At 53.8% G+C, this 21,066-nt stretch overlaps 2 protein-coding genes across 3 annotated transcripts in view; both read right to left on the bottom strand.

Moving 5' to 3' along the window:
• Positions 1–418: 418 nt before the first annotated feature.
• On the bottom strand, positions 419–4,531 carry CCDC97 (coiled-coil domain containing 97). Of its 2 annotated transcripts, none has more exons than XM_036743027.1 (5): positions 4,238–4,531; positions 3,145–3,615; positions 1,287–1,550; positions 1,074–1,203; positions 419–768 (listed from the first exon to the last, which is right to left on the bottom strand). In XM_036743027.1, the coding sequence occupies exons 1-5, from the start codon at positions 4,269–4,271 to the stop codon at positions 720–722; spliced, it is 948 nt and encodes a 315-aa protein (XP_036598922.1). In that variant the 5' UTR covers positions 4,272–4,531; the 3' UTR covers positions 419–719. The 2 variants fall into 2 exon arrangements, with proteins under 2 accessions (XP_036598922.1, XP_036598921.1); XM_036743026.1 differs by having other exon boundaries at positions 419–817; positions 4,238–4,524.
• Positions 4,532–9,213: 4,682 nt separating this feature from the next.
• Positions 9,214–21,066, bottom strand: part of HNRNPUL1 (heterogeneous nuclear ribonucleoprotein U like 1) — a gene marked incomplete at its 5' end in the record, with an annotated part of 29,878 nt that continues 18,025 nt past the window's right edge. The window contains 5 exon segments of the mRNA XM_036746122.1: positions 9,214–10,126; positions 10,503–10,697; positions 11,828–12,102; positions 15,083–15,397; positions 16,243–16,411. Coding sequence (XP_036602017.1) covers positions 10,016–10,126; positions 10,503–10,697; positions 11,828–12,102; positions 15,083–15,397; positions 16,243–16,411 — 1,065 coding nt within the window.

Genomic DNA, 21,066 nt, shown 5'->3' with positions numbered 1-21,066 from the left:
GAGGGGTGGGGCAAGTCTCCCCGGTCCTTACTCACCCTACTTCCCCACTGTGACTCAGCAGGAAAGCCCCACTGTGAAGGGAGAAAGGGAGGGGGGAGGCAGCTAGGTGGTCTCCTTCCCATGGCTTCAGAGGTCTTAGGAACGCCAAAGCCTCGTCCCCCACGGGTTGGGGGGAGGAGGGAGGGGAATCCAAGCTTTTTTTTCCTCTGGGGGAGGGGGAACCAGGGGCCTGGGAAGGCAGGACGCCTGGGTTCCCACACAACTGGCTGAGTCACCAGGGTCATCTGGCTCCCATTAGGCACAGCTAGCCTGCCATCTGAGCCCCCCACCCAGGCAGGCCATGGGGCTGGACCTGAAGGGGGTGGGAAGGCCTTCATGGGGGAGGGGAGGGGGAAGGCAAAGGATGACTCAGGGCCCATGATAACAGGCTGCAAGTATTTGGGGAGTGTAAACAGGGCAGGAGGAAGTGAAGGAAGGGAAAGTTGTGGCTGTGGTTGGGGACTAGAGGGGAGCTGGGGGCAAACTCCATTCCTCGGAGGCCAGTTCTGTTGTGACGAGGGTGGCCTTGCCAAAGGTAGGGCCAGGGACAGAAGGATCCTGGGGCCCACACAAGCGCCACACGCAGCCGTTCCTCAGCATTCACGTTACAGGTGGGGATGGCTGTGCCCAGCAGAGGGCCAGGCTGGGGCCTCGGTCCTAGTCCTCGTCGGGCTCTGTGCTCAGCGCCTCCCCGGGCTCCTCGTCATCGAAATACCGCTCTTCCTCATCCTGAGCCACAATGTCCAAGTTGTCAAACTCTGGGTTGTCATCCACCTTACTGCAGTGGGGGGCAAGGGGGATGAGCAGGCTTAATTCTCACAAGCCGACCTCTCAGCCCAAGCCGGGTGTGGGGGGGGGGCAGGGCCGTGGATGGGGCGGGGCCAGGCCAATGTTTCTAGGGCCTGGTCTCTGAGTTTCAACGGAGGTTTTAATGCTTGTGTTCCCAACCTCCCCAGGAGCCCTAAAGCCTTATAAAGATGGAGGCCTGCTCATGCAGAGCCTTAGTTTCTGGGGGGCGGGGACAACAGAGCCACCTGTAATCAAAGTCTCCATCCTTGCCGTCTAAGAAGCGCTGGTGCATCCTGCTGGTGAATTCTTCCCTCAGGATAACCTTCTCCTCCGAGTCAGGCACCCAGGCTTCCTCCTCCTGTCCCGGCCCGGAATCTGTCAGACAGACCATTCAGGGGTTGGGTGGGGCTGCCCTGTGGATCTTGTGCAGCTCCCACGCCTGTGAGGCTCCCTCTTACTTTCTTCCTCCTCTTCATCCTCCTCCTCATCTTCGTTCTCCTCCAGGCAAGCATCCTCCTCCTCCTGCTGCTGGAGGAGCCGTCGCTGCAGCAGCCCCTCCTGGTAGGACTGGAGGAGCAGGTTGGCCAGAGGGCAGCCATCGGGGGCCAGGGTCCTTGGGGAGCGGGCAGCCAGCTCCTCCTCACTCAGGTACTGTCCGATGTACTGCTCATACAGCAGGGGGTCCCGGGCCCGCATCTGCTCATCGCTGAAATACTCCCCACCTGGGGCAGGACACAGGCCAAGTCCATGGGCTGCCCTCCTTCCCTCCCTCCCTCCTTCTCCTGCAGTCCTTCTCCTCATGGGCCCCCACTACTGCCAGTCTCCTCTGCAACACCCCGAGCCTTCCAGCTGGGGAGAGGAGGGGGGCATACAGCGCCCGTCTTGGAACATCTGGGAATGTGCATTCGTAGGGAGGCAACTGTTTGTGGGCAGGGGCCTGGACCTGGATATTTACGACCGTCACAACATATCTGCTGCTTGTCCTAGCCTATGTTCTTGGCTACATTTTCAGTCTCTGTCCCTGTCCCCATCCTAGTCTGCAGACATGGCATTAGCCTTGGTCCCATCTGTATGAATGACCTTGTGTCTGTCCCTGTCACAGTCTGTGTGTGTGCATGCATGTCCCTGGCTGTCCCCATCCCAGTCTACGTGCCTAGCCCTGTCCTCATCTCTGTGCGCATGTCCCTGGCCCTGTCCCCATCTCAGTCTATGTGCCTGGCCCTATCGCCATCTCTGTCTGTGTGCGTGTCCCTGGCCCTGTCCCCATCCCAATTTATGTCCCTGATCCTGTCTCCATCCCAGTCTATGTGCCTGGTCCTGTCCTCATTCTAATCTATTTCCCTGTCCCTAGCCCTGTCTGTGTCCCTGATCCTGTTTCCATTCCTGTCTGTGTTCCTGGTCATGTCCCCACCCGTGTGCAAGTCCCTGGCCCAGTCTATGAGCTTGGCCCTGTCCCCATCCCTGTCTGTGACCCTGGTCTTGTCCCCATCCCTGTCTGTGTGCATGTCCCTGGTCCTGTCCCCATCCCTGTGTCCCTGGCCCTCTCCCCATTCCTGTCTGTGTCCCTGGCCTTGTCCCCTTCCGTGTGCATGTCCCTGGCCCAGTCTATGAGCTTGGCCCTGTCCCCATCCCTGTCTGTGACCCTGGTCTTGTCCCCATCCCTGTCTGTGTTCATGTCCCTGGCCCTGTCCCCATCCCAGTCTGTGTCCCTGGTCCTGTCCCCATCCCTGTCTGTGTGCATGTCCCTGGCCCAGTCTATGAGCTTGGCCCTGTCCCCATCCCTGTGTTCCTGGTCGTGTCCCCATCCCTGTCTGTGTGCGTGTCCCTGGCCCAGTCTATGAGCTTAGCCCTGTCCCCATCCCTGTCTGTGTTCCTGGTCGTGTCCCCATCCCTGTGTCCCTGGTCCTGTCCCCATCCCTGTCTGTGTCCCTGGCCTTGTCCCCATCCCTGTCTGTGTGCATGTCCCTGGCCCAGTCTATGAGCTTGGCCCTGTCCCCATCCCTGTCTGTGACCCTGGTCTTGTTCCCATCGCTGTCTGTGTGCACGTCCCTGGCCCTGTTCCCATCCCAGTCTGTGTCCCTGGCCTTGTCCCCGTCCCTGTCTGTGTGCATGTCCCTGGCCCAGTCTATGAGCTTGACCCTGTCCCCATCCCTGTGTTCCTGGTCGTGTCCCCATCCCTGTCTGTGTGCATGTTCCTGGCCCAGTCTATGAGCTTGGCCCTGTCCCCATCCCTGTCTGTGTGCATGTGTCTGCCCTCATCGCAGTCTATGTCTGTGTGCTCGCCCTTGTCCCAGCCCTGCCTGCGGATCTCCGTACCCCGGATGAGCTCCTGCAGGGCTGCATAGCGCCTGTTCCTGAGCCGGGTGCGGGAGGCCCTGTCCCGGCCGGCGCCCCCCCGCAGCACCTCTGCGCAGTAGAAGTCGGCCCGGTAGTCCCCGCGCAGGTGCTGGAAGCAGGCCAGGTGCTCCTCCCGGAGGCTGCTCCGGAACCGCTCCAGGAAGACCAGGGGCTTTTCCCGGTAGAGGCGGCCGAGGATGGCCACCTTCTCCCGCTCGGTGAAGTCAGGCTCGTCCTTCTGCTGGCTCTGCACGGGGATGCGGCTGCCGGCCACGGCGCGCAGCATGGCCCGGACGCCGGGCTCCTCCTGGCCCTCCTCCTCCTCCTCGGTCTGGGGGGGGACCCGGCTCTGGGGGGCCTCGGGGGGCTGCGCCCCGCTCGGCTCCCCCCAGTGCACAGCGCCCCCTCCCAGCCCGGGCGCAAGCTCAGGGGCGGCTGCTGCGGCTGCGGCTGCAGGGATTGGGAGTGAGCATACCCCTACCTGGGCACCGCCCCCAACTGGGCGGGGCCGCTCACCTGGGCACCGCCCCCAACCCCCGCACGCTCACACGCTCCGGGCCTGTGGCGGCAGCAAAGGGGTCTAGTTTCACAGACGGGGGCGGGGCAGGGGGCTGCGGCTCAGCCCTGAGGCACCTCGCACAAAACCAAGAGCCTCGGATCCAGCTCCTCCTTACCCCCATCCGTGCTCTCTCGTCACTGCCCCCCGCCCTTCGTGGGAGCTCAAAGACCCGGGGCGGGAACAAGTCAGTTACCGGGAAGGAGCGGAACCTATCTGCTCAGGCGCCACCAGGCACCAGGACGGAGGGGAAACCATCTGCGCAGGTGCCACCAGAGCGGGGCAGGTGTGCCCGCGTGCGCAGGCGCCAGCGCGGGGGCGGGGCCCCGTACCGGGCTCCAAGGACTGCGGGGGAAGGGAAGCTCCTCGAGCACAGGTTTTGTCTCGCGTGGCTTCTCAAAAAACGCCTTCCGACGGAGGGGGAGGGGCTCCGAGGCCGGGGGAGATGCCGTTTCTGGTGATGCCGCTGCGGCCTGGTACCCTACCCCCACCTGCAGCGCCCGGCCCGGTTCTCACCTGCTTGGGGACCCTGAAGCGCTTCCGTCTCCATCCTGAGTCCGCTCGGTCGCGATCCGGGCTTTCGCAATCCTCTTCCGGCGCTCCTGCGTGCGGCGCTCAAACTGTTCCCGCCTCGGACTGCGCTTCCAGCCCTTGGTTCCGCCCCCGGGCAGTGTCCTCAGCGCAATGGAGAAGGGCTGAGGAGAGACAGCCTCCGCCCGTAAGGAGCTTGCACTCGACCGAAGGATTTAACAAGCCGAGCCTTCAAGGATGCTGCCCGCGGCGGCCGCTAGGCGGCGCAGTGGCCACAGTGCAGACCTGCGGCCCGCGGCTCAGATACATCTCAGAAACTGACTAGCCTGGGCACGTCTGCCCGTTTCCTGATCGGCAAAATGGGCAGATAAGAGCCCCGACTTGCCAGGGCTGTTGTGAGCACCGAATGAGCTACCTGAAAAGCGCTGCTGCGGCCCGTGGAGCACGGTGGAAATAATTATCATTAATTATCCCAGGCCGGGGAGACACACGCCGATAAAGGGGTGGGGGCAGGAAATAGTGACTTCACGCAAGATGAACGAAGCAGAGTGCGCGTCGAGGGGCATGTGCATCAGGTGTGGGCAGAGAAGCTGCATCCTGAGAAACGGGCATTTTAAGACCTTAGAAGCAACTGGGGAAGCGCTGGGTGGGAAACACGGCCAGAGCTGCGCCTAGGAGGGAGGGCGCAGGGTGGATCGGGACAGGGGTCACGGATAGCCAGGGGCATAGGGGTCTGCTCTGCGTCAGGGGCCCTGGGACCAGGCGGGACGGGAAATGCTGGGGAGGGGGCGGGGGATTGACCAGGCTCCTTGAGCGCATATGGGAGAGTGGGAGGGAGGGAGAAGTCGAGGCTGGCAAGTTAGGTCTAAGGGACATCAGGAGTGTTCAGCAGGCAGGTGGTGGAGAGACATCACATCTGTATTATTATAGTTGGGAAGGTTTAAAAAAATTTTTAGAATGTTGAAAACTAAAATTAAATAAATCGTATTTTAACAAAACTTTAAAAAATTTTTTAAACGTTGTCAAAATTTCCCCCTATACTCTACCCTTCTTCATTCCTATTAACAGAATCTTTTATGAAGTTATAGAAAAAAATCAATAATCAATACACACCAAAAAAATTGACATTCTATGCAGTGTTCCACACCCATAGACTTCCCCTCCCGCTCTGCAAAGAAGTGGGCATCTCATATAAAAGATACGACCATTTAACCCATGAGATATGATGGTGTCGCCAAAGAGTTCAATATAAATGGATCAAAGGAGCTATCTGTAACAGTGCCTGGCACTGGCATAAACTCTAGCTATGATTAGGGTACAGGGGCATGGATGATGCAATGGAGACCAAGGACTGGTCATCCTAGAGAATGTGGGACTGGTATCACAAAAGCAAAGGAAGGAGAGAGTATCTGGGAGGAGGGGGTGTTTGTGCCACAATTGGAGGAGAAATTAAGAATTCACTGAATTTTGTGTTAGGTGCTGGAGATAGAGACAAGCAAGATGTGGACTGGAAAAAAAAAAGCCACCACATTTAGAAATTGTGAAATCAATCTAAACTTGGAGAGGTTTCAGACCAGCAATGGGGTCAGAAGCTGGATTGCTAGGAGATAAGAAGTGTGTGGAGGATGGGGCTGTGGAGGTGATGAGTAACAGAAGGCTTTCCCCAAGGGTTTAGCTGTGAAGTAGATTAGAGATAAAGGAGGGATGAATGGCGACCTGAGAATGTTTGTAGCTGGTCTGCAGATGAGGAGACAAGAGGCAAACACCATGAACATGAGAAGATGGCATCAAGGCTTGGCTTTGGCAGGGAGACAGACCACCCCTTTCCCAGAGCCTGAAGCAGAGGAGAATGAGGCAGTTCTGAAGTGGAAAGTGGAGAGGACAGAAAGGAGGGATTGGACAGTTGAGGAGTGGAATTCTACACCACCAGGGAAGAACGTTATTACGGAGTAGCAACGAGGGCCCTGCTGAGATCACTTGAGAGCAGACCCAGACTAGTGCTCCTAGTGAGGATCAGCAGTGCTGTTTGTTTTTTGGGCAAGTGCTCCCCCATCTCTGGGCCCCTTTCCTCAGCTACAAAACAAGAGGCGTTAAAGTTTGTGACTTCTAAGGCTCCTCTGAACCTCATTTTCGTATGGGGGTAGAGATCCAGTGATCTGTCCTAATTCCAATAGGAAAGGAAGGCCCAATTTTTATCACCCAGTTATATAATCCTTGGGAAGCATTGAGGAAAGAACATTCCCTTTGGATTCAGATGACCGTGGAGGAAATCCTGTTACTCTGGGCAGGTCTCAGTTCCTCGTCTGGTCCCGAGGAGCTCTTTGCCTTAATTCGCTGGAGAAGGAAATGGCAAACCATTCCAAGATCCTTGCCAAGAAAACCCCATGGACGTGGTCCAGGGGGTCATAAAAAGTTGGACACGACTGAACAACTGGGGACTCGAAGGCTAGTGAGTCAGCAGTGAAATGGTAGTAAAAAGGTGGCTTACCCTGAGGCTGCCATGAGAAACCTAGTGTTCACCTGCCCTTTGGGCTGATTGGCCCCCATTTGGAGCTTGGAACGGTTGGTATTTCTGAGCCTCTGGGCTTTGGCACTGATTCAATAGCCCCACTCTGGAATGGGCCCAGTTCTTGGCATTTTTACTTAAGCCATTGACAAGCAGGAGGGGATGTGGTGAGGGGCCTGGGGGAATCACACTCTCTGAGGACAATGGAAGGAACTGAGGACTTGTAGCCTGGAGACTTAGGGGAGCCCTTGGAGCTGTCATGAGTGAGAAGTGGGATGACCAACCAAGAACAACTGCAGTCAGATGAACCAGAGCAGAGTTGTCAAATACACAGCCCGAACACTTCCAAGTGTGGCTCGGAACCAGATCAGAGTGGGAAACATGTAGCAAAGTAATGAAAAAGAAATCCACAGAAGTGTTTTTCTAAGCCAGTGTGCGGCCCACATGGATCCTTTTCTGTTTGGTTTGGAAAGCACTGAACCAGCCATGCAGATCGCTGCAGGCTCCCATCCCCACACTGCCCTCCCACCCATTCATGTCTCAGGGAGTCCTGCTTTCACAGGTCTAAACTTGCCTAAGTGGATCTTCTGCTTTCCTCAGGACAATCATTACAAGGCCGTGCTCCTAAAACGACTGGTAGAGGCAGCTTAGTCTACTGAGAGGCAAGCTGGAGGGCCAATAGCTACTCGTCAAGGAGGCTCAAGCATTGGGAGGCTACAGGAGGGAGGGTGAGGAGGGGCTCTTGTGTGGTCCTGGCGATGAGAGTCCTTCCTATCTACTCCCTGTTGGGGTCGTTGCAGAGGGGTATAGTCCACGCAGGACAAGCACAATGAAGGGAGGGAGGTGGCGGCCACCCATTCTTCTGGCCTCGTTTTGTAATCCAATTACTTGGTTCCTGCACGTCTTCACACCACATGGCCAGGTCACTTTCCTTGAGCCAGTTTCTCCCTCTGCAAAGTGGGTATGCAATTTGTACTGCCTTCCTCCTCAGGAGGCACCATCTTTGTTAGGATGTTCAAAGGGAAGAGGGCAAAGGAGAAGAGAGCCAGCAGGTGGAGCTAGAGGTCAGTGGGCGGCCAGGTGCTGCTCTCTTTGTGGTGAGCATCCCAACAGCTTAGCTTCAGATACACCCTTGATCCAACTCCATTCCTCCTCAGTCTGGCATCACCCCTGGCTATCTCCATCTGACCCTCACACCTCAAGCTAGGCACATTTCAAAACAAAGCTCATCCACTCCCGTCTCCAAATCTGTCCCCTTCTTGCTGGGGGCACTACCATTCTTCAGGGGCACCCGAGTCAATCCTCCCTTTCCTTTTCTGGCATCCAATGGCTCCCCATTGACATCACTACCACCCTCGTCCTGGCCCTCTCACTGGCACTGTTATTGGGTCGGCCACCCCTTCTTTCCATTCTAATCCACCCTTCTTCCATCCCTGGCTACCACACCAAAGCTCCATTTCCTTCAGCCTGTGACCCAAACCTCAGCGGCACCCTGCCCTGTCGCCTCTCCTCGGCTTGGTCCTGAGAGCTCCCCACACACCAAGCTGCCAGGTCAGGCCCATCTGGCCATTCTCTGTGCCCTGGGCCCACCTTCTCCTCACAGGGCCTGTCCCCTCAGCAAGGGGCTGGCTCTGGGTCCTTAGTCTAACACAGTGCTCAGCTTATAGTTGTTGCCAATGGTGCCTACACACAGAAGGCACCTGGCAGGATTTGGGGGCTGCACAAAGGCTTTCCAGGGTGAGCTGTGTGGGATGTGGGCTTGGATGTTACCTCTGACCCTTGCCAAGTTGTGACCCTGGGGGGCAGTCACTTTGCCCGAGTCTGTTTCTTCCCCTGACAAATGGGAGTGAATCTGTATAGCTCTTACTCCCCCAGGTCCTCTTGGGGGGGGTGGTCAGGGCCCTGAGGGCTCCTGCGTCTCGATCTTACCCCCAGCCCTTGTCCTATACACACCATCTTCTCCTTCCCTTGCTCATTCCACCCCTCCCCAAAGGGCAGGTCCCACTCCTTCTGAGGCCTCTCCCCAGTGTAGTCTCCTTGGAGCTTGGGCAGCTGGGATGTGGTCTCTGGACCACTGTGGTCTTCCGCGTTTGTACCAGAGGACTGGACTTGACCTGGGGTCTGCTGCTGTCTGCACAGCCTAGGGCCAGTCACAGACCCTTCCTAGATCTGCTTCTCTCCTCTCTCTGAGAGCTCGGTCTTCCTCACAAGCCTTGGTACATAAGAGGGGCTTGAAGACTTGGCTGATTTGGGGTGTTGGTAAAGAAAACAAGGAAGGTGCGCCAAGAGAAACAGTTTGGGGGAACCACACAGAGGTGGCAGCCACATGGTTTCCTGAGAACTGATGCCCAGCCTGTGGAGTGGGACCCTGGCTCTGGGCCTTCTCCAAGGGCCTCCCCCTTCCCATCCTTTGCTGCTCGCTCTCCCTCCCTTCCCAAGAGACCACCAGCACGTCTAGAATAAAAGTTTTAAAGTTCAATAGTCACTCTCTCCAAATACAAAAAGCAGTTACAATTCAACTCAACACAGAAGCGTGTGTGCAAAGTTACGGGAACTTAGACATTGTATAAAAAGTTAGGTTAAAGATGATTTTGTGGTTTCACTTCCCAAGTGGATGCGTGCTCTTCCTCAGTCACCTGAACTCAGCAAAGAAATTGTTACCTTGATGAAATATTAACAGCCGTCCCACAGTAAAAACTGACATAAATTCTAAAAATTAAAAAACAGCATAATTACCATAAAACATCTGGCTTGCCTCTTCCTCCCTCCATCTTTTTTCTTTTTTTTTTTTTGTTTTTTGTTTTTTTCTGCAAAGTCTCAGACAATAAAACATCTCCAGCAGGGGTTGGTTTCAAGAAGGCCTGGAAAGCTGAGGGGGAGGAGGAGAAATCAAGGGCAGCGGCTGCGGCTACTCTAGGCTCTCCTCTGGCCCCTGGAGCTACTGAGTGCTTTCCACTGGAGGCCCCTGAGGGGGAGAAGCAGGGGCGGCAGCACAGGGTTGGTGTTCCAAAAAGAAAAAAAAAGAATAAAAAGCAAAGAGGGTTCTTTCTTTTTTTGCTGCATTGTGGAACTGGAAAAAGAGTGGGAGAGGACGGAGGAATCACGCGCCTTCTCAATGGGAGGATGGGCAAGAAAGGCAGGAGCTGAGGATGGATGGACGGACAGACGGACGGACAGACGGACACAGCCAGGCAAGGCAGCAGCTGCCCTTGGGCCCAGGCCGGAGGGCATGGTCTCTGCCTCTGGGGCAGCCCCTGCTACTGCGTACTCGAGCCCCCCTGTGTGTTCCCCGAATAGCTTCCGTAGTCATAGTTGCCATAGTATGGTGGCCACTGGCCCTGGTAGTACTGGTTCCACTGCTGGGCATACTGGAAGGGGGGATGGGGGGGAGGAAAGAGAGAACACAAGGCTTCAGTATCTGCGGCAGGGCAGCCCACCCAACTCCAGGTGCCTGGGCATGATCAGAGCACACCTGGCCAGAACCCTCCCTGGATCCTTTTATTCATTCATTCATTCACACAAGCACAGTCAACATTTAAAAGGCCTATGTTTTGTTGGGCTACTGCCTCCAGCCCCTCTGTGTCAGGAAAGGACAGGGACAGCAGTGGAGGGAGGGATGTTAAAGAGAGAAGGAGCAGACTGAGCGAACTTCACCAACTCTTTCTCACTGGCCAAGGTGTCTGAGGCACAGACCACACACACACACACACACACACAGACGCTCCCCCCTCTCCCAGGGCCTACCTGTTGATACTGGTTGTAGTTCTGTTGATTGTAGGTCTGCCCGGTAGGGGGTGGCGGGGGGGTAGTGTAGGGAGGGGTGTAGGCGGTGTAGCTCCCATAGTTGTAGGTGGGAGGGGGTGGTGGTGGTGGAGGTGGAGGCGCGGTGTAAGCTGGTTGGGTGTACCCTCCCTGATTATAGGTTGGGGTATAGGTTTGCTGCAAAGGAAAACAGTCATTTGTAGATGGGCACAGGACAGACCCAGGGCTGGACCTGTTCTCACTCCTGCACCCCCCAAGTGCTTCCACTAAATGCTCTTGCCTCTTCCTGAGACATCATTAGACCTGGGTGTGAGGCCTGGCTAGGCCCTGGGCAGGTCACACCCCTCTTGGCTGCAGAGCACAGAGGTCCTTCTGGCCCCAGTCTAGGCAGCCAGTTTAGAATCCCTCAGTCACCAGTGAAGGCTCTTCCAAGTAATCACAATGCCCGGAGGCAGTGGGCACAAGGAAGCCCATCCTTCTGGACTGTGGGTACCGGTCATCCCCCATCCTCACCGAGAGGTCAGGAGCCTGAGGTTTGAGTCCAAGTTTCACCCCTTGGGGACCTTGGCCAAGTGACCCAACCCTAGGTCTCAGTTGCCCCATCTGTGAAATGGAACACTGGATGAAAAGCCCGCTAAGGCCCCCTCCCATGTTAGTTCTAGGATGGGATGCTGCTGCTGCCCGTCCAGAAGGGGGTTTGAGATCAGTTTCCTCAACGCCAACTAGGGAGCAAGGGATGTGGGTACCCCAAAGACAGGCCACACCACGGGTCTCCTGCCCATAGTGAGAGGAGCAAGGTTTGAGTCTTTACCTAGGGGCTATAGGCTACAAACTTGCCTTTTTTGGGGGGGGGAGCGGGGCAAGGCAATTGGAGTTGACTTGTCCAGGGTTACACAGCTAGTAAGTGTCAAGTGTCTGAGGTCACATTTGAACTCAGGTCCTCCTAGCTCTAGGTCCGGTGCTCTACTCACTGTATTTCAAGAGAACTGGCTTTCTTTGCCATCCTATGTACTTCATTTTACGCACTTGAGACGTTTCTCTGAAAAGGGTCCATTGGCTTCACCAGATTAGCTGCCCAGGGAACCTGAGACACCCCACCTCACTGGAGAGCACTGGCTGGTTTGTGCTCATACGAGGGGGCCATGGCTGACCCAGTGCCCAAACTGCCCAAGGGCCTCTGGGCCGCCTAGGATGCTGACCCAAAAGCTTTGACCTCTCTAGAGGCTCAGCTCTTCTTACCCATCATTACTAACACTTGATCAGACAACAAGGCCCCACCCACTCCCTGGCCTCATGGCGGGCCTTACCTGGGGGGGGCTGTAGCTGCTGACGGGAGGGTTGCTGCTGCCGCTGCTGGCCACCGAGGTGGGGATGTTGCTGCTTTTGTAGCTGGTGACACTGGTGCTGCTGGTGCCGCCGCTGCTGGGGGGCTGGCTCCTGGCGGGGGGGTAATTCTGGGGCTGAGGGGGCCGTGTGTAGCCACCTCGGCTGTTGGAGCTGTTGTCCCGATTATTGCTGCCCCAGCGGTTCTGAGTGTAGCCCCCGCCGCTGTTATTGCTTCCACCCCCACCTCGGTTGAAACCTGAAACCAGCAAAAGGTCACTTGGTCAGGTAGCCATTCACTTCACTCAGGGCCTACTCAGTACGGAGAATTTTAGGCGACGGGATGAAACTAGGTTTAGGGCAACCACAGGGCTGTGGGAAAAGCCCCGAGCAGAGCTGGGAGCATTGGGCACCAATCCTGGCCCCTGATGAGCCCAGGGCCTCATCTGTAATGTGGGTGATCAAGGCTTGTCACTACCCTCATTCATTCACCAGACAAGCATCGTAAGTGCCTCAAATGTGCCTGAGTATTGGGCATTATAATTGTTGTTCAGTCATGTCTGACTCTCTATGACCCCATTTGGGGTTTTCTTGGTGCAGACATTGGAGTGGTTTGCCATTTCCTTCTCCAGCTCACTTGACAAAAGAGAACGGGGGTGGGGTGGGATAGTGACTTGTCCAGGGTCACACAGTTAGTACATGACTGAGGTGGGATTTGAACTCAGGTCTTCCTGGAGATCCCCATGAGCCCTAAGCTCCCAGCATAACCACCTCATTCTATGGACGAAGATTCTTGAGGGACTGTCCTAAAAGTAATGAAGCCTCAAGAGCAGTAATGAGGATCAGATGGCGCTTTGCAAACACTTGCTCCTTTGCTCTTCACAGCTCTGCCTCTGCCCCTACATGCTATTCTCTCCATTCTACAGCTCAGCAAACAGAGGCAGGAGTTTAAGTGACTGGCCTAGGGTGATAGAAGTAGGACATGTCTGAGGTTGCATTTGAACTCAGGTCTTTCTGCTGCCATTCTAGGCCCAGCACCTCTCCCACTGCCTCATGCCAGCTCCTCGTGTGCACAGGAAGACCTGAATTCCAATCTGGCTTCAGACACTTGCCAGCTGGGCGATCCTGGGCATGCTATTTAACCTGCCTGCCTCAGTTTCCTCCTCTGTAAACTAAGGATAACAGCGCCTCTCTCACATGGTTTTGGTGAGGCTCCAATGAAATACAAAAGTGTGAGCCATTATTAGTGCCAGGCCCACTGAGGCTAGGGATTAACATGAAAGACACCAAACTTCAAAAATGTGGCGTTGGAGATCAGATCAAGGAAATGGCTGGGCTGCTCTCTGGTGTGGACTCAACTTCCCTTTTTCCTATCCAGGACAGAAACGGTTCATAGGGAGGAGACGAGGAGCCGTTGGAACCAGCTGCTGTCTGCCTGCCTGCCATGAAGTCTGAGCCACTTTCAGGGACGCCTGAATGACTGTGGAGCCTGGGAGATCTAGAACCAGCCCCAGGGCTGGATGACCCCATGGCTGAGGAGAAGAGTGAAGGCCCTGTAAACCAGAGGCCAGGGAGCTGGACTTTAGGTGGCACAAAAGAATCCTCAGTTCAAATCCAGCCTCAGACACTGACTTCATCTCTATGGGCCTCGGTTCCCTCAACTGTAAACGGAGGTAGTAACAGTGCCTGCCTCCCTAGGTGGCTGTGACTGTGGGAGATCACATTTGTAAAGTTTCTGCGTTCAGAGCCCTCTGTGCTGGTTGCCATCACTCACACTTGGTTCAGACCCAACACCCCATCAAAGAAATGGGCCTTTTCTTGTCTTTGTGTAACTGGTAAGCTGGTGTAGGTGCGGCATACTCCACCTTAGATCATAGCTAAGGAGGCAGGTAGCCCTCCCTGCTGTCCTGATCCAGGCCCTGGCTGGGGCTGGTCTTTCCCTGGATATGTGGTCATCTCTCCAAGGACCGTTACTCAGGTGGAGGAGAATGGGGCACATGTCTTGTGTACTCTCTGCCCAGAAGAATGGTTTATGAATCCTTAATAAACCACGGTAGTTTGGCAAAGTCTCTCAGGTTTAGGCCTATTCTTGTGGAGAATGTGGAAGAGATCTAGCTGGATGTTAATATAGTTAGGGGGTTAAGAAGCGGCTGGGTGAGCAAAGCCAGAATCATCCTTAATGGCGAGATGGCATTGTTTCTAGTCTCTAGCAGTCCCGAGGATCTCCTGTTGGCCCGCTAGCATTGAATGTTCTTGTCACCTTCTTGGATGACAGCTAGGAGCATGGACCTTGCTAATGACCAGCAAACATGTAGGTAACAATCTCTAATGCAGAGTGAGATATATCAATGTGCTTGAAGGATGGACTGAATGGCCAAAACTGAAATCGAATAGGTAAAGTTTGATGCTCCTGTCATGTCCTTCATTGATGTTCATTAGACCAGCTTCCCAGAGGGAGGCCAGGGTCCAGCTGGACTGTCCATCTAGGGGGCAACTCGATGAGACATCTCAGGGTCAGTTGAAGGGAAAGAAGAGCCTGGAGTTGGATTTGCTCTGCTTAGGCCCACAGACAAGGCAGCCTTGGCTCTGAGCTGACAGTCTGTGACTAGAGCAGCCCAAGGTTTACCAATGTGCTTTTCCTATAGTTCGCACTGATTAATAATTCCATTTTACAAATGAAAAAACTGAGGGGAAGGACTCGCCTAGAGTAGCACAGCAACACTATAAGCCAGGGCTCCTGACTCTAAGGCCCAGTGTTCCTCTGACCAGACTCTGAGGCTCTTCCACTTCTGCCAGGGGGGACTGGACCTGGGCCCTCAACAACAAAGGAAACTCCTAGCTAAGGAAACCCTCCCAAGGGAGAACAGCCCCTTCTCAGCCACCAAGTATCTGATGGGAGCGACCTGGAACATGGACAAGTGACTCACCTGGGTCTTCCTGGCCCTGAGCTGCCTCATCTCCACAATTACGTTACAAGTGTCACATGTGGTTTTGTCTTCCCAACTAGACTAATTTCTCTCACTTTTGGCCCCCACGGAAGAGATCATAGATGATGATCTTGGAAGCTAGATCAGGGATGGGGACACATGCTACAGATACCTTTCAAAAGGGACCTCCTGTTGGCTGGCTTGTGGAAAAGGGCAACCCCGTTACTGTCACAGTAAAAGACAAAATGACCCCATAAAGTCCTAGGGAATCACCTGAGAATAGAGGGTAGGAAGGGAAGGGAGGACTGTTACCTCCACGGTAGCTGCCGCCGCCAACGCTACCGCCACCACCGCCGCTGTTGCTGCCCCCTCGGTTCTGGAAGCCCCCTCGATTGCCCCCAGGTGGTCCTCGGTTGTCATATCGCTGGAAGCCCCCAGTGCCCCCCCGGCCCCGGAAGCCTCCTGAGTTGCTGCCCCCACGACTGTCAAAGCGTTTCTCTGGAGGAGGTCCGGCCTTCCTGCCTTCTTCATTGTACTGTCTCACCAGCTTGTCGGCCTCCTCCCGCTGGAGTTCGATGAAAAGTACTTCATCCAGAAAGTCCCCGACATTGGGCAGCGTGAAGTTAGCTTCGAGGTGTGCCCAGGAGGAGAGAGGAAGAAAGGAGGCATAGTCAACTACTTCCAGGGCTCACTTTAGAGGCAGAGGGCTAGCCCCCTGCCCCCAGGGAGAACTGGGAGGTAAATCTATTTGGAGGCAGTGAGAAAATGACCTATGGATGGACCGTAACCCCTCTATTTCCATGTCCCCTTTGTGCTAACAGTAGTCCCTGATGCCCCCAGCAGGACTGTCCTGGGCTGGCCCTTCAGTGATGCTTTGCTAGGAGCACCCTGGATGGGGTGGGGTGGGGAGACTGGACACAGACAACAGGGACAGGGATGGGAGATGGGCTGAGTCTTCAGTCTTTCCAAAACACTTCCTAGCTGTTCACATTTCAATTTCACAAGAGCTCCTGGGGGATAGATAAGATAGTGTCCCCAGTTTGTAGATAATGGAAAGGGGGAAGGAGATTTCCCAAGACATGCTGGGTCTCAAGTACAGTCAAGTCAGCCAGTCCATTAGGTGAAAGGCCAGGGTTAACACTTGTCCCCTGATTCTTAGGCTGCTGCTCTTTCTACCATTTGACACAGACCATCAACTGCCAGTAGAGTCAGGCTTTTTTTTTTTTGTAACAGGGGGTGGGGGAAGGGATGACAAGATGGCCAGAGGAAAGACATTTCTTCTTCCTCTTGGCTGTTAACACACTAAAGGCTGGAGGCAACCATGGGGTAAAAGAGGGGCAGAAAGAAATGCCAAGAGAAAACTAACAAGGGAGAGGAAGACCCCCCTGCCCCCAGCATTCTGTAACATCTCACCCCTTCTAAACACGGTGGGGCCAGGACTGGCTTGGCTGCTTTCCTCCCTCATTTCCTACCTTTCATTTCTAACACAGCATGATCAGGCACGTCCTTCCCCTCTTCATCCGTGCGTCTTATCGTTCGATCTTTCAGGTCCTCATCCGTGGGACAAATGACAATAGCCTTGCGTTGGAAACCTTCAAAAGGACGCATTTTTCGTCTCTGGGCTGATCCATAAACATTTGTCTAGCAATAAGTGACAAAGAGGCAAATGACTGATGGTTACATGTTCTTCAGTTTGGGGGGTGCCTGTAGCAAATGGTCTGTTAAGACACTCCATGAGAAGCCCTCAATTACAGCATCATGGAGCCAAAGCTGGAAGGGCCCTGAGGCTATCTAGTTAAGACATTTTACATGTGAAGAAACTGAGATCCACGGTGGCTGAGTGAATTGCCCAAAGTCCCAGAGGTAGCAGCATCAAGCATGGATTTTGAAGCCAGAGCCCTGCTTCACGAAGCCTTAGCCTCCTTTTCAGGATGGTTACTCTAGATGACTGCAGAGCCTGACCTACCTCTACAAAGGGAGTGCTTCACAAGGGTTCCCCTTGCTCTTGGACACTGAGATCTTTGAGGGATCCAGCCAGCCCACTGGATCCATCCAATGATGAGCCAGTCCATCATTCTGGGCTGAGGGTCAGCTGAGCGTTTGATGCTGCCCGAGAATACACCAAAGCAGCAACTACAAAGTCAGGCCAAGGGAAAGCTACTTGGTGAGCTGATGAGGGGTGAAAGGGGATTTACTTCTGGGAAAAGTGGGTCACGTGGTCCTATCAAGCAAGCTGCAAACAAGAAGTGTTTCTTAAGTACCTACTATATGTGAGGGTCCAGGCTAGGTGCTGGGGATACAAGAGCCCAAATGCCACAAGCCCTCCTTTCCAAGAGCTTCCATTCTATCTGCAGTAGTCTAGGTTAAAGGGAGAGGAGATTTGAGAAACCCATCTCCTTCCCGTCAGCTGACAGAAAAACGTATCACCAAGCCTGACCTCAAACTGGACAAGGGGCCTCTGATGACGGCCACCTTTTGGAGCACTAAAGACAACCAGAGTTGCCCGGAAGTAGGATGTCCTTTTCTGTAGGTTTAAATGTATCTCTCAAGGTTATTTATTCTCCACAGGAAGCTCTTCCTTTAGGGACTAGGAACAATTTAATGGAGTAGAATGAGCATGGGACAAGAGTTCCTTCTATAAGACACTCAGGGGGTCAGGTAGCCTGTGCTAGAACTCCCCAGATGCCTCATCTAGCCATGTAACTAGAGTCTCCACTTCTTTGAGAGATGAAGATTTGGCACTACTTACTCCACATTGTGTTTTGGGAGGAAAGCCCTTGGTAAATGACAAGGTGCTAAAGGTGCCTGAGCTTTTAGGTCATGGGCCTGTCAATACTCTGCTTATCTGGAGGTCAACTGAACAGGTAGCCATGGAAGGAATCTGGCTTCAGGAGCCTGCCTCCAACACAGCACATTTGGTGCTCACCTATAGGCTCTGGCACCAAGCCACTGTGCTAGGAGGCCATGGCCAATGGGTAAAGCCAAGAAGGGAACTTGGGTCCTGGTCTTGGCTTCTTGGGCAAGGCCCTTCTTTTTGGGCCTATTTCCTCCTCTGAAAAGTAGGGAGTTTGCTTCTAGCTAAGCCATCTTGGGGTGTGTCTTCTGTGAGGAAAGTGAGAAGGGGCAGGGTGTTTCATGAAGCACCAAGGATTCCATTTCCTGATGGCCATGGCCTACGAGGGGGTAGAGATGGGACAGGAAAGGTGGTAAAGTAGCCTCGGTTCTCAGGTTGACTCAGACATTGTTCAGGATCAGCAGGAGGGTAAGCTCTCAAAAAGTACACCATCCCCCAAATTAAAGGCACTTCTCTTTTGGTTCAACAAGGAAGCAGTCTTTTTGGCAGGGCAGGTCACAGACCATCTCTGCTTGTCACCCTCTAGGGCAGTCCGACAATCTTTAAAAACCATCACTGTGGCACAGTCTCCTGGTCACAAGTCAGCTTTTTTGTACTGCTGACTACAAAGTTATATTATTCTCTTTAGCCCTCTGAGGTAGAGGTCTTTGGCAACAGGAAGGAGAAAAATTTAGGGCTGTGATACAATGTCATGCACCAGCGGGCACAGGAGGCAACCAGTAAATAGTTCCTGCCTTCACCATCTGGAAGATGGGGTCCGAGTCTTCCCCATCTTCTTGCTATCTCACTTCGGGGATCAAGGAATTCTTTCTAAAGGAATTCTCCTTACATCTTCAAAAGGCACTAGGGGCAGATCTGGATAAATTTGGGGTCCTGATTCCACAACTGAGATGTCTCAGAATACCTTGGATATTGCCCTCTAGGAAGGGGCATGCACTAGCCTAGGGCCCCTGTGGTCTTTGTGGAAAAGTTGGGATGGGGGAAGAGTGGTTCTCAAGGTTGTCCTATTAGGCAGCTGTCTTTCTGCATTTTGACCAATGGAGTCAGGGCAGAAGACCACACGCTCCCCAATGTGTGGCTAGAATCCCCTACCGAGTAAAGCAGGCCACTTCCTGATGAAGAGACAGGCCAAACTTTGTGGTTTGAAAATTGTGCTTCCTAGCGACAATGGTGGCAAATATTAGAAAATTAACCCAATGGCTAAAACCCAGCTGCAAGTGTGGGGCCAAGGTTGTTTTTCTGGCAGTTCCCCACTTTAAGAAGGGGAGGAAACGGTTCCACTTCAGAGGCTGTTGCTACAGCAAATACAGCCTGAGCTTGGGGCCTCTGGGCCAGATGTGGCACCATGGCAGTCACCAAGGGACCACCAGGGCTGGTTGCTAGGATATACTACAGCTGCATTGTGGGGGGTTGTTGCCTACAATGCTGGCTCTTCCATTCACATAGGAAGCCAGTTCCTCTGGCCTTTACACTTTTTCCTGTTGCACTAATTTGTACTAATCTTAGGTAGGTCTCTGCATAAACAAGATACACATGACATATGCTCCCTCCTTGGTTGGTCAGAAGAGTATTTCAGAGAACACTGCCCCATTAGGTTCTACTGTGGGCAGCTACAAAATATGGTTATTGAGAAGGCAGAGTAAGGGACGCTGGTGACTTATGCCTTTGGCCTGTTTGATTCCACAGAGGCTGAATGAGGAGGAAACTCTGCTACTGAGTGAAGCAGGCTTGGCTTGCGCTCACCTCCTGGTGGAACCACATGTGTGGGATGGAAAGCTGGCCTATGTGTGAATGACACTGTCCTCTGGCAAGTCTGCCAACAACTGTCGGAGTTTCCTCCAGGCCAGGCCCTTTCCCAACCTAGAGTTTCTGATTCAGCTGAAGACAGCAGACAGCTGGAGCAAACCCCACAACTGGGCCCCTTTCTTCAAAGTGCATGGCCTACAGGCATCAGTCAGTCTTCTGCCTCCTGAGCCAGACAAGAGGCTTTTGGGTCTCAATAAAGGCTCCAAATTCATTTCCCCAGCCTCACTATCAAAGGCAAATTCCTGTTACTACAAATGCCTGTATCAGAGCCTTGAGAGAGGTGGGAGAGAGAAATTAGTCATTCTTATGGGTCCTTGGGCTAATGGTGGTCAAATTCCCAATCGCCACCTTTCCCCCCTGCCACACAAAATGCAACAGGGATGAGAAGTCTAGGCTACTAAATATGGGAGGTGACTAATAATGGAGGGAATAGGGGTGGGGAGCACTATCACATTATTTATCTAAAGGACAGTTGGGAGGGGGTTGGAGGCAGAGGGATTAGGCTTTTCTGCTCAAGTCAGAAGGTAGAATGAGCTTGATCTAAGGAAATGCTTCTGCTTTGGGAGAGCAGAAGTTAGAAACAATCTACTTCGTAGATGCCTGATCTGGCATCAAATCCCTTCAGCAGCAGGCGGAGGACTCCTCGATGGGTCAGAACTAGACACTCTCCAGAGGATCGGAGGACTGGCCAGCACTCTTTTTTGTTTGCTTGGGGTTTTTCTGGATGGGGGAAGGCAGGGCAATTGGGGTTGAGTGATTTGCCCAAGGTCACACCGTTAGTGTGTCAAGTGTCTTGAGGCAGGATTTGAACTCAGGTCCTCCTGACTCCAGGGCTGCAGCTTTACTCACTGTGCCAGCTAGCTTCCCCGGCCAGGTCTTTCAACATCCTGCTGACTCCTGCCAATCTCAGAGGTGCCCTGCAGGGCCCCCAGCCTAGCTTCTGGGAAGAATACACACTCCAACAATCGAGAAAGAAGGGGAGACATACAGCTGGGACCCTGAAGCAGAGAGCGCGCTCACAGCGATCGAAAGCAGCAGCCATTCTGTTCCTCCTGGCTGCTCTGCTCAAGGCCCAAGTCCTAAGATAGGGAAGCTATCCCTTGACAGTATCTGCTGGCACCGCTAACACTTGCTGATGGGGCCCTGGGGATGGAGGGAGAATCAGACTTGAATATTCTCCATCTTGGCTGGCCTGAAAGTTAGTCCACAACTTGAGGTTCATGTTCATCTATAAAATGAGGCAATGCAGACAGAAGCTGGGGAGGGTCAGCAGCCCAGGGTTCAAATCCTGCCTCTACTACCCAAGAGATCTTGGCCAAGTCATTTTTCTCTTTTTGGGCGTCCAATTCTTTACTTGTGAATGAAGGTGGTGGGATTAGATTACCTTCCCTTCTAGCTTCTACAGGTGTTTTATTAACATTTAATATTGCATTTAAATATTTACAAAGCATTTTCTTCACAACACTGGGAGGTAAGCAGTTAGATAAGAATATTATCCCCATTTTACAGATCAGGAAGCTGAGGTATGGAGAGGCTAGTTCAGGGCACAAGAGTTCACCTTCGAGTGCCCAGACTCAACTGTGGGCCTCTCAGAGCCTCCTCTCCTCACTAACCTCTTAAGACCCTCACCAGACCT

The sequence above is a fragment of the Trichosurus vulpecula genome, chromosome 2 (assembly GCF_011100635.1).
Source record: "Trichosurus vulpecula isolate mTriVul1 chromosome 2, mTriVul1.pri, whole genome shotgun sequence".
Lineage (NCBI taxonomy): Eukaryota > Metazoa > Chordata > Mammalia > Diprotodontia > Phalangeridae > Trichosurus > Trichosurus vulpecula.
Note: the sequence above shows the minus strand (reverse complement) of the source record. Positions and strands in the feature narration are given on the sequence as shown.